Raw genomic sequence first — 15,989 nt, 5'->3', positions numbered from 1 at the left:
AGCACAATTTGCAATTGTAAAAATATGGAACCAGCCCAAATGCCCATAAATCAACGAGTGGATAAAGAAAATGTGATACACACACACACACACACACACACACACACACACATATGCACCCCATGGAATACTACTCAGCCATAAAAAAGGAACAAAATAATGGCATTTGCAGTAACCTGGGTAGAATTGGAGACTATTTTTCTTTTTTTTCTTTTGAGACGGAGTCTCACTCTTGCCCAGGCTGGGGTGCAATGGTGCAATTTCGGCTCACTGCAAGCTCCACTTCCTGGTTTCATGCCATTCTCCTGCCTCAGCCTCCCAAGTAGCTGGGACTACAGGTGCCCACCACCGCAAATTAGCCTGGCTAATTTTTTGTATTTTTAGTAGAGATGGAGTTTCACCGTGGTCTCGATCTTCTGATCTCGTGATTTGCCGCCTTGGTCTCCCAAAGTGCTGGGATTACAGGCGTGAGCCACCACGCGTGGTGGGAGACTATTTTTCTAAGTGAAGTAACTCAGGAATGGAAACCAAACATAGTATGTTCTCACTTATATGTGGGAGCTAAGCTATGAGGACACAAAGGCATAAGAATGATACACAGGACTTTGGGGACTCAGGGGAAATGGGGGGGTGGCAAGGGACAAAAGACTATACATTGGGTACAGTGTACACTGCTCGGGTGTTGGGTACACCAAAATCCCAGAAATCACCACTAAAAAGTTTATGTAACAAAACACCACCTGTTCCCCCAAAACTTATTGAAATAAAAATTAAAACCTGAAAAAAAAAAAGACTAGGTGCGGTGGCTCACATCTGTAATCCCAGCACTTTGGGAGGCCAAGGCAGGTGGATCACCTGTGGACAGGAGTTCAAGACCAGTCTGGCCGACATGGCAAAACCCCATGTCTACTAAAAATACAAAAAGTAGCTGGGCATGGTGGCAGGCACCTGTAATCCCAGCTACCCAGGTACTCAGGAGGCTGAGGCAGGACAATAACTTGAACCCAGGAGGCAGAGCTTGCAGTGAGCTGAGATCACACCACTGCACTCCAGCCTGGGCAACAGACCAAGATTCTGTCTCAAAAAAAAAAAAAAAAAAATTAAAACATAGAAAATAAATATATGGGATTAAGAGGGAAGAGAAAGAGACCACCAATAATCAAAGAACAAATAGCAGACATGGTGATGGCCTAAGAAGAGACATAATTTCCGAAGTTATAATAAAGGAAAGACACATTAAATACATGGGAAGACATGCAAATTAGAGAAACTAAGATGAAGTCAGATGATAAAAAAATAGTCACTAGTAATCAAGGAAATGCAAATTAAAACCATAAGTACCATCTCCTGCCCAACAGATTGTCAGCAACAGTAACAAAAATACTGATAATAACAAGACTTGGAGAAGAATTTGGAATTAGGGGCACTTTCATACCCATTGCTCTGGCCAATTGGTACACGCTGGAAACAAACCCAGAAAAACTGAAGATGAATACTCACCATGGCCCAGCAATTCTGTTCTTAGAATGCTCATCACAACGTGTGTGCATGTGCACGTGTGTGTGTGTGTGTGTTTCTCTGTATGCAGCCAACAATTGGAAGCAGCTCAAACCTCAACTGTGAGTAGAATGAATAACTAAATTCTTGGATATTCATATCAATATCATTCTGTAGTGAAGAGGAATTAACATAGAAGCAATTCAACAGATGAACACTAAGATATAGATAAGGAAAAAAAAACACATCACAGGTGATGCTTTTATGTAAAATCCTTTTTTTTTTTTTTTGAAACGGAGTCTCACTCTGTCATTCAGCCTGAAGTGCAGTGGTGAGATACCGGCTCACTGCAACATCTGCCCCCCAGGTTCAAGCGATTCTCCTACCTCAGTCTCCTGAGTAGCTGGGATTACAGGTGCACACCACCATGCCTGGCTAATTTTTGTATTTTTAGTAGAGATGGGGTTCCACCATGTTGGCCAGGCTGGTCTCAAACTCCTGACCTCAGGTGATCCGCCCGCCTCGGCCTCCCAAAGTGTTGGGATTACAGGCGTGAGCCACCGCACCTGGCCCTTTTATGTGAAATTCAAAGCAATGCAAAATGATGTGATGCCTGTTTAAGGATACATGGGTAGTAATATTAATACTATACATAAATTAAGGAGCCTGATCAGCCGGATTAAATATGTCATCATAGTGGGGTCAGGGGCAGGGTTGATAAAACCAGTGAGGACAGTGGAAAACAGAACTGATGACTTCTATTTCATAAACGGGATGATGGATACATAGGACTCATTATGCTTGATATATTATAGCATATTAGGTATAAATCCATACTTTTATGTAGACATGTTATTTCTCTTTCATTCTTGGCTGGACCCTTACTGACCTATCTATATAATTACATCAATCACAAGACTTACATTTGCTCCTACACATGTACCTTCCCTATGACTGCTTTTCTCACAGAAGCACTAAATCTACCAAACAACCACCACCACCACAACCACAACCACAACCACAGCCACCAGAAAGACTTACGATAGTCTCTCCAGCTGGGCCACGGACAGGTAACATGCCCCACAGTTCTCCAGGGAGTTTTTTGTTAGTATGAGAGTCTTTAGATGTCTGTTAACTTGAAGATTACTGCCAAGATCAGTCCAAATTCTAGGGGTGGCCAAGCAGTCTTCCAACCTGTAGAAGCCAGACACAAATACTGAGCCGAGGCTCTGGGGAAAATGGTACCTGTAGAGCCTCCTGGATCCCACTGTCTCACATCTCGGTCTTCACAGCAGAGCCTCGGGGGACTATTTCCAACTTTCCAGCCAGCACACCTGCACCAAGCTCAGGAACTTCCTACCAAGTCATCGGCAGAAAACAACCCACTCTTGGGGTTGTCATCAACTGGACTACAATAACGACTGAGCTCTAACTCTCTCCATTCAGCTACTTGAAACACAAATTTCAAAACAAGTTGGCTGAAAATGATCATGGTGTATATTTATGGGGTCCAATGTAATATTTTCATTTATGTGTACATTATAGAAAGAGTCAATCAAGCTAATTAACATATCCATCATCTCACCAACTTAATTTTTTTGGCAGTGAGAATGTTAAAAATCTACTCCTTTAGCAACTTTGAAATATCACATTCTTATTAGTTAGAGTCACCCTGCTGTGCAGTAGACCTCAATGCTTACTTCTGTCTCATACTTTGTGCATTTATTTGCCAGTCATCATCAAGGTGAAGAACTTAGATTCAGTGACATCTGGGAATTTTTCCTAAGTCTCACGGCCACTGTCTTCTCAGGCTGGATTTCGGCCTCAAGGTGGGCTGTTCATATAAAGACATTCAGTGAGGCATTGTGCTTACCACCCTCCAGGTTCCAGTCACCTGAGCTTTCTGTTCTGTGCAAGAAAGGCAATGAAATGCAGAGATCATCCAAGCTACATTCAGCTCTGTTGGATGTAAAGGAGCAATGATGGCAGATGAAAACAAAACGAGAGGTCATACAAATTCTGTTGAGAGAAGGTTCACACATGGAAAGGCTGGAAAGTGGGGTCTGAACTAAAAGCGGAGCTACCATTCGATCTTTGGGCAACTACACAAAGGAAAAGAAGTCTTTATGTGAAAAAGACACTTTCACACGCACGTTTATAGCAGGACAATTCACAGTTGCAAAGATATGGAACCCACTTGAGTACCAAAGAGTGGATAAGGAAAATGTGGTATATACACACCACGGAATACTACTCAGTCATGAAAAAGGAATGAAACGATGCCTCTTGCAGCAACTTGGATGGAGCTGTAGGCCATTACTCTAAGTAACTCAGGGATGGAAAACCAAACATTGTATGTTCTCATTTACAGGTGGGAGCTAAGCTATGATGATGCAAAGGCATAAGAATGATATAATAGACTCAGGGGACTTGTGGTTGGGGTGAAGGTTGGAAGGAGGTGAGGGATAAAAGACTACATAAGGGGGACAGAGTACGCTACTCGGGTAACAAGTGCACTAAATTCTTAGAAATCACCACTAAAGAACTTATCCATGTAACCAAAAACCACCTGTATCCTAAAAACTATGAATATAAACAAACCAAAAAAGTAGAGTCTGAGTAGGGGCATGGCAGTAAATGTTTAACCACTGCCATGCTGGAGAAGGAAGTCCTGATGTGCAGTGTTTGCCAGTGCCTGTGGTGTAAATGCCTCTGCCATGGCTGATTTTCAGCTCACAGTGGGAGGTCACTGAGTGAGGAGCTGGGAGGAGGTGCAGAGCAGTGCCCCATGACATCCTGTTTCCACCAAATGGGTACGGTAGACGGCGGCAGCGGTCTATCCTGACCAAGGCAGTGGTCAGGAGCTGGCAAGCGGTGGCTCGTGGGCCTCCTCTGGAGCGCCACTTGGTTTGCTACAGCATTATCCACTAAGAATGTTTTCAAATAAAATATTATTTTATTTTATTTATTATTATTTTTTTTGAGACAGAGTTCTGCTCTTGTTGCCCAGGCTGGAGTGCAACGGCACAGTCTCGGTTCACCGCATCCTCCACTTCCTGGATTCAAGTGATTCTCCTGCCTCAGCCTCCTGAGTATCTGGGATTGCAGTCATGTGCTACCACAACTGGCTAATTTTGTATTTTTAGTAGAGACGGGGTTTCACCATGTTGGTCAGGCTGGTCTCAAACTCCTGACCTCAGGTGATCCACCCGCCTCGACCTCCCAAAGTGCTGGGATTACAGGCATGAGCCACTGTGCCCGGCCTATTTTATTTTATTTTTTTTGAGATGGAGTTTTTGCTCTGTCACCCAGGCTGGAGTGCAATGGAGCAATCTCGGCTCACTGCAACCTCCACCTCCCGGATTCAAGCAATTCTCCTGCCTTGGCCTCCCGAGTAGCTAGGATTACAGGTGCGCACCACCACATCCGGCTAATTTTTGTATTTTTAGTAGAGACGGGGTTTCGCCATGTTGCCCAGGCTGGTCTTGAACTCTCAACTTCAGGTGATGCACCCGCCTCAGCCTCCCAAAGGGCTAGGATTACAGGCGTGAGCCACCGTGTCCAGCTCCCACAAAAATTTTTAGATGGTTAAAAAATGATTAAAAGAAGAATATTTTGTGACATATGAAAATTATGTTAATTCACGTTTCAGTATACATAAAGTTTTATTGGAACATAGCTGTATCCATTTGTTTACCTACGAACTCTGGCAGCCTTGGCACTGCAATGGCAGAGAGGAGCCATCAGGACGGAGACGGCATGGCCCCAGAGGGCGAAAATGTTTCTTATCTGGCTTGTCATAGAAAAAGTTTGCTGAACCCTAGCAGGGATAATAATGAACCATACAATAATTAGGAAACAATGCATTTTGATTCTCTATGACTTTTGTTGTTTAATATATTTGTAAGCCTATGATTTCATTTTTAAAAACGTTGTTTAACAATTGGCTCATGAAATCATTGAATGATGAAAAATCAGCTCTTGCAGGCTGCATGTGATCCAGTCATCCCCTGCTGGTATATACCCCAAGAAAAGGAAATCAGTTAACCAAAGAGATGTACGTACTACCACGATTGTTGCAGCTCTGTTCTCAGTAGTTAAGATTCAGAGACAATCTAAGTGTCCATCAGATAAATGGATAAAGAAAATGTGGCACATATACACAATGGAGTACCATTCAGCCATGAAAGAGTAAGATTCAGTCATTCGCAATGACATGGATGGAACTGGAGATCATTCTGTTAAGTGAAATAAGCCAGGCACAGAAAGAGAAACCACATGTTCTCACTTATTTGTGGGATCTAAAAATCAAAACAATTGAACTCATGGACATAGAGAGTAGGAGGATGGTTACCAGGGGCTGGGAAGGGTAGTGGGAGGGTGGAGAGCAGGGGAAGGTCAGGACTGTTAAAACCATTTATTCCTAGTGTTCCATTATTGGAACACTAAGCACGTGGGAGTCATTTACATCTCACTGCTCAAGGTCATCGCCAAGGTCTGATTGAAAAATTTCAAAACATTGCAGCCTTAGGCATAAACGGGTTAACAGGTTAAAAAAGAATAAGACCTAGTATTCGCTAGCACAACAGAGGAACTATAGTTAATAATAAATTGTGCTTTCCAAAATAACTAAAAGTATAAATCAATTGTTTGTAATACAAAGGATAAATGTTTGAAGGGCTAGATCTCCCATTCTCCAAGACGTGATTATTTCACATTGCATGCTTGAACCAAAACATCTTATGTACCCCACAAATATATACACCTACTATGTATTCACAAAAATTAAAATAAAAAGTTAGAAAATATCCAGCTTTTACAATCCAGTAGGAGGTGCTCCAGTTCACTGCTGGGGCTCAGGTTTCCTGGTATCACATGGATCTAGAACATGGTCAAATAGTACTTTTTTTTTTTTTCCTTCAGACTGAGTCTCGCTCTGTCACCCAGGCTGGAGTGCAGCGGTGCGATCTTGGCTCACTGCAACCTCCACCTCCAGGGTTCAAGCGATTATCCTGCCTCAGCCTCCTGAGTACCTGAGATTACAGCCCATAATTACAGTAGCTGAGATTAGCCTGCCACCACACCAGTTAATTTTTTGTACTTTTAGTAGAGATGGGGTTTCACCATGTTGGCCAGGCTGGTCTCTTGACCTCGTGATCCTCCCGCCTTGGCCTCCCAAAGTGCTGGGATTACAGGCATAAGCCACCATGCCTGGCCCAAATTGTACTTTTAAAGTTGAACAAAGCCAACAACAGATCAAAGAAAAGAGAGGGAAACTGAGCCTCTCAACACCACCCCTGAAAAGACCATCCCGGTACCCCGATTCCCGCTCTACCCACCGTCTCAAATCTTACCTGAGACATTGCAGACGGCACCGGGGGGATCTCAGCGCTTTGCATAGAAGCTTCACAACATTGGACTCCACTTCCACATGTTGTATTTCCAAGTATCTCAGATGCTCGTTCCCCATTAAAACACCGATTAAGTCCTGATTCAACATAGTGCTATTCACACGCCTTAAGCTGGAGAGGGAAGAGCGTCTCCTTGGAATAGGGTCCTGTCTACATTTGTAGAATTCTGCGGCCTCACAAAGGAGGCTCCTGGAAGCTACAGCTGCATGTGGGACAGGTGCGGTCCCACCCTCAGGGGGTTTACAATTGAATTCAGGACGCAGACATTAAAGAGTGATACAAACCTGTGGTTATTCAGGTCCTATCCTGGGAAAACTGTAAGCCAAAATGAATGGCTCATTTTCTTTATGCGGTCTATCACTGATGGGCATTTGGATTGGAACCATCATTCTCAGCAAACTAACACAAGAACAGAAAACCAAACACCGCACGTTCACATGTATAAGTGGGAGTTCAACAAGAGAACACATGGACAGAGGGAGGGGAACATCACACACCGGGGCCTGTCGGAGGCTGGGGAGCAAGGGGAGGGAGAGTATTAGGACAAACACCTAACGTAGATGATGGGTTGATGGGTGCAGCAAATCACCATGGCACGTGCATACCTATGTAACAAACCTGCACGTTCTGCATATGTACCCCAGAACTTAAAGTATAGTAAAAAAAATTTTTTTTAATGAATGACTTGGCTGGGCGCAGTAGCTCACGCCTGTAATCCCAGCACTTTGGGAAGCCAAGGCGGGCGGATCAGGAGATCGAGACCATCCTGGCAAACACGGTGAAACCCCGTCTCTATTAAAAATGCAAAAAAATTAGCTGGGCATGGTGGCGGGCGCCTGTAGTCCCAGCTACTCGGGAGGCTGAGGCAGGAGAACGGTGTGAACCTGGGAGGCGGAGCTTGCAGTGAGCTGAGACTGCGCCACTGCACTCCAGCCCGGGTGACAGAGTGAGATTCCGTCTCAAAAAATAAAAAAGAATGACTCACAGGATCAAATTCGATTAGGCTGAGGTCCGTGAAGCCTTTCCTAAAGCAAAGGGAACGTCGTCCTATTCCTGAAGGATTCAGAGGACTGTTTTTCCTCACACTCTCCTAAAATCATGCTTTTTATTTTAAAATTTTTATTTATATTTCTTTAATAACAAAGCTCAGCTATTTTTTTTCCCCCTTGTGAGACAGAGTCTCACTCTGTTGCCCGGGCTGGAGTGCAGTGGCACGATCTCAGCTCACTGCAACCTCTGCCTCCCGGATTCAAGTGATTCTCCTGCCTCAGCCTCCCAAGTAGCTGGGACAACAGGCACCCACTACCACGTCTGGCTAATGTTTGTATTTTTAGCAGAGACAGGGTTTTATTATGTTGGCCAGGCTGGTCTTGAACTCCTGACCTCAAGTCATCCGTCTGCCTTGGCCTCCCAAAGTGCTGGGATTACAGGCATGAGGCACCACGCCCGGCCTACAAAGCCCAACTTTCTGATCTACTTTCTTTTTTGAAAAAGTTTTGTAGATATGGGGTCTCACTATATTGTCCAGGCTTCTCTTCCACTCCAGGCCTCAAGTGATCCTACTGCCTCAGCCTCCCAAAGTGTTGGGATTACAGTCATGAGCCACCACTGCTTACCATCATGCTCCTTTTCTAAAAGTAGGGACACAGATTTGCTCTGCATCTCTAATGCTTACGTTCAATGCTGAATCTCTTTCTAATTAGTTGTTTAAAAACAGTTTGCTTGAGGTATAATTGATATACAAACCTTGCATATATTTAATATATACAATTTGATGAGTTTGCACTATGCAGATATTCGTGACACCATCATCACAATGGAGGTGGTTAACTAGTTCTTTTTTTTCCTTTTATTTTTTTTGAGACAGTCGTGCTCTGTGACCCAGGCTGGAGTGCAGTGGCACAATCTTGGCTCACTGCAACCTCCACCTCCCAGGTTCAAGCAATTCTCCTGCCTCAGTCTCCCACATAACTGGGATTACAGACGCATGCCACCACACCCAGCTAATTTTTTTTTTTATATTTTTAGTAGAAACAGGGTTTCACCGGGTTGCCCAGGCTGGTCGCAAACTCCTGAGCTCAGGCAATCTGTCCGCCTCGGCCTCCCAAAGTGCTGGGATGACAGGTGTGAGCCACCGCGCCCGGCCAGCTAACTAGTTCTTCTGCATTCAATCAGTCCATGAGGCGGGGCCCCTTCTGTGGAACATGGAGTTCAGAACTGAGTTCTCAGCTCAGTTCAACAGCCCTAGTCGTACCACCTTTCACAAGTCATGTAAACTCCCTAAAGTTCAGTTTCAGGTCTAGGAGGGAGAGCATATGACATGTTCTCCTTAGGATGGCTGTGAGAATTCATGCCGTGAAATTCTCAGCCCAGTGTTTGTCACATAGTAGGCACCCAGTAAGCAGGAGCGAATAATAACCATTATAGTAACAGGACAGAACATATATCTGATAATGGCTAGGAGCCATGTGGATGCCTGGTAGCTTATTTCAAGGAAGGGGCCAGTGATTCACATGGTAAATTATTGGGTTTTTGGATCTTAAAAACTCTAGAGAGACAGCATATGGAGTAGTGGCTAAGATAACTGATTCTGGGGCCGGATTTGACTGCTTAGTAATGATGTAACCTCATGCCTCAGTTTCTTCATCTGTGAAATAGGGACACCTACTGCTTGGGGTGAGTTTTAAGAGCATTCATGTGCAAAGAACCTAAGATAGCCTAGCAGACGGTGGGCAATGCATACACGTTCACTCTTACATTGTTAAAAATAGTGGCTGGGTGCGGTGGCTCACACCTATAATCCCAGCACTTTGGGAGGCCGAGACGGGTGGGTCACTTAAGATCAAAAGTTCGAGCCGGGCGTGGTGGCTCAAGCCTGTAATCCCAGCACTTTGGGAGGCCGAGACGGGCGGATCACGAGGTCAGGAAATCGAGACCATCCTGGCTAACACAGTGAAACCCCATCTCTACTAAAAAATACAAAAAACTAGCCGGGCAAGGTGGCGGGCGCCTGTAGTCCCAGCTACTTGGGAGGCTGAGGCAGGAGAATGGCGTAAACCTGGGAGGCGGAGCTTGCAGTGAGCTGAGATCCGGCCACTGCAGTCCAGCCTGGGTGACACAGCAAGACTCCGTCCCAAAAAAAAAAAAAAAAAAAAAAAAAAAAAAGATCAAAAGTTCAAAACCAGCTTGGGCAACATAGGGAGACCTTGTCTCTACAAAAAAATAAAAAAAAATTAGCTGGGCAATGGTGGGATATGTCTGTGGCCCCAACCACACGAGAGGCTGAGGTGGGAGGATTGCTTGAGCCCAGGTCAAGGTTGCAGTGAGCTATGATCATGCCACTGTACTCCAGCCTGGGCAAGAGAGCAAGATCCCACTTGGAAAAGAAATGAAGCAGTGTTTCTCCTCCTCCATGTAAATCTCTTCCTTCCCAACCCAGTTCAAACATGCCCTCTTTGGTGAGGTTTACCCTACACAGGCACCTGCTAACAGTGGTGTGTTAGAGAAGCACAGTGTTGGTGAAGATGAGCTTCGGGCTGTCTGTGGTGGAGTGCTTTACCTAAGGCTTGTCAGCTGCAGGGTCTTAGACAAACCACTTAACCTCTCCAGCTCTCACTTTGCTAAAAAAACGGGGGCTAGGCATGGCAGCCCACGTCTGTAATCCCAGCACCTTGGGAGGCTGAGGAGGGCAGATCACTTGAGGTCAGGAGTTCGAGACCAGTCTGACCAACATGGTGAAACCCCATCTCTACTAAAAATACAAAAACTAGCCGGGCGTGGTGGTGCATGCCCGTAGTCCCAGCTACTCGGGAGGCTGAGGCAAGAGAATCACTTGAACCTGGGATGGGGAGGTTGCAGTGAGCTGAGATCCCCCCACTGCACTCTAGCCTGGACAACAGAGCGAGACTCCGTTTTTTAAAAGAAGGGGGAATAATAGTACATATTAATACTTTAAAGGAACGCAGCGATGGACCATACTCAGTGCTCAGGTCGCACGTGGCTTCTGTAAGGCAGTGTCCCTCCACAGAGTAACCATCACACCCTGGGTCACGCAGTGCTGGTTCCGCTTCGGGCACAGTCCTACGGGCTTCGCATGAAGGACTGCATTTAATCTCTCCATCATGATCATTTAATTTTATTTATTTATTGTTTGTTTTGATACAGGGCCTCACTCTGTCGCCCAGGCTGGAGTGCAGTGGCCAGATCGTAGCTCACCATCACTGTAACCTCTGCCTCCTGGGCTCGGGTGATCCTCCCACCTCAGCCTCCCAAGTAGCCGGGACTGGTCTCGAACACCTGAGCTGAAGTGAATAGGCATGAGCCACAGCACGAGGCTGATCATTTTATGGATGGATGCATTGAATGCACCAGGGAGATGCCAGGAATTCCCTGACACACTGTACACACCATCCACTTAAGGACACAGAGCTATTAGGTTGGTGCAAATATCACTAATGGCAAAAACTGCAATGGCATTTGCACCAACCTAAGAGTGACTAGAGACAGGTCGAGCCAGCAGCCTGGCTCCAGTTTGTGGTTTCCCTCACCACGCACCCCATGACTCACTCCTCCTATGCGGCTGTCCAAGGCTGGACATGGGTGCCTTCGGGAAGTCTAGTGTGAGTGGAGAGGGAATGAAGAAAGTGGATGGGAAACAGACCATCTCCATAGAATTCCTTCCAGTGGGATTTGTGTTATACTCACAGTAGCTTTTGCAGTTTACACTGAGGGTGCTTCAGTGCGGCAGCAAGAGCCTTCAAAAAGGGAGGCCCCAAAGCACTGTTGGTCAAAGTCAGGACTTCCAGCTTATCATTCGTTGCAAACACGGAGCATAAGTCTCGCCACCAGCAATGGAGCTCTTTGCTCTCTGGCACTCTGCACGGAAGGGAGAAGAGAGAAAATACCTCTTCGTTAAACTGGAGAAAACCTACTCGGAAACCCAGGGCTGGCGTTCCCTACCCAGGTTAGGGCCACAGGCCTCTGGTGACTCTAAGATGTCCTCATTTAAATAAAGCACTCAGAAAAACCATCATGAGATTTTCTCATTTCATTCCTGGAAGACTCATGGCCTCAAATAAGAGCCCTGTATGTTTCCATGACTTGGAAAAAAGGAAGTTGCTTTTATTTTGTATTTATTTTTTTTGAGACAGGGTGTCTCTGTCACCCAGGCTGGAGTGTAGTGGTCTGAACACAGCTCATGGCAGCCTCTAACTCCCGGGCTCAGGCGATCCACTCCAGCTTCCTGAGGAGCTGGGGTTACAGGCACACGCCACTACACCTGACTAATTTTTGTATTTTTTGTTGAAACAGGGATTCTCTATGTTACCCAGGCTGGTCTTGAATTCCTGGGCTCAAGCAATCCTCCTGCCTTGGCCTCCCAAAGTACTAGGGTTACAGATGCGAATCATCGTACCTAGACAGGAATTGCTTTTTTAATTACATGGGATTTATGTGGGGGGCAGAGATTGAATTATATTCTGTACCTCCATTCTTACCCTGTGTATATACAATTCTTAAAAAAACATATAGGATCAGAATAAAGGAAAAATCAATCTTTTTGACACCGTGAGTATAAGAAAGAAAAATCCAGAGCTAGAGTGGCATGTAGTTTGACCGTAGAAGGACCTGCTGACTTTCTCTTTCATTCTTCCCCATACAGTCCTTTCAGGGAGGCTGACCAAGATGTACATGTGAAGACTGTTGTTGGTTGCGTTAAAGAAATAGTTGAAAGTGGCCGGGCACGGTGGCTCATGTTGTAATCCCAGCACTCTGGGAGGCCAAGGCGGGCAGATCACAAGGCCAGGAGTTCGAGACCAGCCTGGCCAACATAGTGAAACCCTGTCTCTACTAAAAATACAAAAAAAATTAGCCAAGCGTGGTGGTGGACGCCTGTAATCCCAGCTACTTGGGAGGCTAAGGCAAAGAGAATTGCTTGAACCTGGGAGGCGGAGGTTGCCGTGAGCCAAGATCGTGCCATTGCACTCCAGCCTGGGCAACAGAGAAAGACTCCGTATCAAAAAAAAAAGAAAGAAAGAAAGAAAGAAATAGTTGAAAGCAATCCAAAAGTCTATCAAGGGGAAAATATTTAATCATCTCTAGCACACCTATTTTTCAAAGAATACTTCATTGAAAAGGCATGCATAGACATTGCCAAGATACAAAGATGAAAAAAGCAATTTTTAGAATATTTACACTAACATGTAGTTTTTGTATAAAATTTAAATCCCATGAAATGGATTCATCCATTTTCGCATCCATCAAATACATAGAAATGCAAATAAGTAGGAATGATGTCAACTGCCTCCAGGAACCCGCACAAAAACGATCAGTGGACTAACCAACGTGAAAGAAATGTGTCATGTCTTAAGATTTCTACGGATATCAGGGCTTAAGATTATGCAGCATCATAGATAGACATTGTGATTCACTGCGATTAGATTCTTGAGGTCTTAGTCGGGTGACCGACAGTTACCACCAAGTTGAACATCAAGCTCTGGGGTTTATTCCCCTCCCTAATAATAGGTCCTCGGGGACTGGAGGGCTCCTTGAATGTGATTTTGTGGTGTACGTTGGAATTGCCCACGTAAGTTGGGAGTAGACATAAGAAAAACATGGTTCAGTGTAGCCATTCAATATTGGAGTGAATAGAATTCATTCTACCTGTGGCACGCCTGGTCTCACTAGCAGCTGAACAGGTAGGCCTCCGTCACAACTGTTTCGGCACTGACTGGGTGGGTAAGTTAAATCTTAAAAGCTGACAGAGCCAGTGCCCTCATACGAAGGCTGAAATGTAACAAAAGCCCACCAAGAGTTTTGCCCAGGCTTTTCCTGGGCCTTGAGGTATGACAAGATAATGAAGAAATTCTCTGGCCGGGCGCAGTGGCTCAAGCCTGTAATCCCAGCACTTTGGGAGGCCAAGACGGGCGGATCACGAGGTCAGGAGATCGAGACCATCCTGGCTAACACGGTGAAACCCCGTCTCTACTAAAAAATACAAAAAACTAGCCAGGCGAGGTGGCGGGCGCCTGTAGTCCCAGCTACCCGGGAGGCTGAGGCAGGAGAATGGCGTAAACCCGGGAGGCGGAGCTTGCAGTGAGCTGAGATCCGGCCACTGCACTCCAGCCTGGGCAACAGAGCAAGACTCCGTCTCAAAAAAAAAAAAAAGAAATTCTCAACGGGACCCATTCAGGATTAAACAAGATTTTGTTGGGGGTTTGAAGAAACGCCCCAGACCTTCACAAACAAATTTTATTGGGGTCTGAAGGAACTCCCCAAGCCTCCGTGATTTAGTGGGAGACAAGATAAGGGTAATCACCCCAGCACCTGGACTTATCTAGTTTAAGTAAATTTACTGAGGTTCCAGAGGGAGGTCTTCAGGGCTCAGACCTTAGTTATAGATTAAAAGAAGTTAATCACTCATGTCTTTAGAGGAACGCACACTTACATGTAGACATAGAGCTCAGAAGGCATATAAGCTTTGGAAAACTTTATAATTTTTAGTTGGTCTGGTGATATTTCTCGGCCTTCGCCCTGTAACCAGTTACAGAAATAAACTCTTCTTTCCAGTTCATCTGTGTCTCGTTATTGGGCTGTGAGAATAAGCAGCCTGGCCCTCAGTTTGGTTCAGGGACATACCCAAGAAATACGAAGTTTCCCTGGAAAGTAGCTTAGTGATATCCATGCTGATAAAGTTATAGATGTGATGTGTGCGTATCTTGTGATACAGCAATTCCTTTAAAAAAATACATACCCTGGTGGCCGGGCGCGGTGGCTCACGCCTGTAATCCCAGCACTTTGGGAGGCCAAGGCAGGCAGATCACGAGATCAGGAGATCGGGACCATCCTGGCTAACACGGTGAAACCCCGTCTCTACTAAAAATACAAAAAATTAGCCGGGTGCAGTGGTGAGCACCTGTAGTCCCAGCTACTCGGGAGGCTGAGGCAGGAGAATGGCGTGAACCCAGGAGGCGGAGCTTGCAGTGAACCGAGATCGCGCCACTGCACTCCAGGTTGGGCGACAGAGCGAGACTCCGTCTCAAAACAAAACAAAACAAAACAAAAAACAAACAAAAAACAAAAAATAATCCCTGGCTGGGCGTGGTGGCTCACGCCTGTAATCCCAGCACTTTGGCAGGCAGAGGCGAGAGGATTGCATGAGCCCAGGCATTGAAGACCAGGCTGGGTAACAAAGTGAGCCCCTCATCTCTACAAAAAACAACACCATAAATAAAAATATACGCTAGAGCAGGGGTTGGGAAACTTTTCCTGTGATTGCCCAGGTAGCAAATATATTCAGCTTTTCTGGCAGCGAATTTCCCAGCAATGACTCGGTCCTGCCACGGCAGTGGGGTAGCAGTCACAGACAATATGTCACAAGCACAGCCAGGCTCCGATCACACTGTATTTACCTAAACAAGCAGAAAAAGCTGGGTCTGGCCTCCTGGCTGGAGCTTGCTTACCTCTGCCCTGGAGAAACTCAGCCATGGCTGAGGAGACCTGCACACTGCCCGTCGTGGTGAAGAACGGAACAGAACTTACATTACTCAAAATTTAAATGTCTCATCACATAAGGAGAGACCAACTTTTCTCTATCCACACACTAGACCAGTATATGTCTAGGATGAACCTTAGCGCTATATATCCGTCTGCTGAAGACTCAGGCAGTCTCACGGAAAGACAGGAATCTGGACGAGATTGTGGTTCCTTTTGGCAGAGCAGTTAAGGAACAAGAAGGCATTTCCCCTATGCAGCTGAAGGGCAATGCTCCCCTCTCGCCAGGAGTCAGTCTAAATCGCCTCTCTCTGCTCATCACAGCCATTGGGGTCAAATTTTAGTTCGTCTTAGCTTCGACCACACATGTGACCTAGGACAAGGTGCTCCCTACACCTCCAGTGCATCATGGAGTTGGAGGCAGAAATAATTCACATAAAGTAAGTGCTTGACATTGTGCCTGCCACATGGCAAATGCCACATAAATATCAACCGATATGAAGAAAGGAGTAGTCAGCACTTTTTGCCACTTCTTAAGAAAAAGAAATCCATTATATTTGCCAAAATAAAGATCTTCCAGGGGAGTTTTGG

The 15,989-nt window shown here is 45.6% G+C and overlaps 2 protein-coding genes across 2 annotated transcripts in view; both read right to left on the bottom strand.

Annotated features, from left to right (window-relative positions):
- Positions 1–15,989, bottom strand: part of ZNF444 (zinc finger protein 444) — a 319,216-nt gene that overhangs the window by 186,029 nt on the left and 117,198 nt on the right. The window lies entirely within an intron of this gene.
- Positions 1–15,989, bottom strand: part of NLRP8 (NLR family pyrin domain containing 8) — a 48,107-nt gene that overhangs the window by 21,531 nt on the left and 10,587 nt on the right. Inside the window, exons 4-6 of the mRNA XM_050771677.1 lie at positions 11,613–11,783; positions 6,852–7,019; positions 2,539–2,691 (exon numbers count right to left, since the gene is read on the bottom strand). Coding sequence (XP_050627634.1) covers positions 2,539–2,691; positions 6,852–7,019; positions 11,613–11,783 — 492 coding nt within the window. The remainder of the gene's footprint in view (positions 1–2,538; positions 2,692–6,851; positions 7,020–11,612; positions 11,784–15,989) is intronic.

The sequence above is a fragment of the Macaca thibetana genome, chromosome 19 (genome assembly GCF_024542745.1).
Source record: "Macaca thibetana thibetana isolate TM-01 chromosome 19, ASM2454274v1, whole genome shotgun sequence".
NCBI lineage: Eukaryota > Metazoa > Chordata > Mammalia > Primates > Cercopithecidae > Macaca > Macaca thibetana.
Note: the sequence above shows the minus strand (reverse complement) of the source record. Positions and strands in the feature narration are given on the sequence as shown.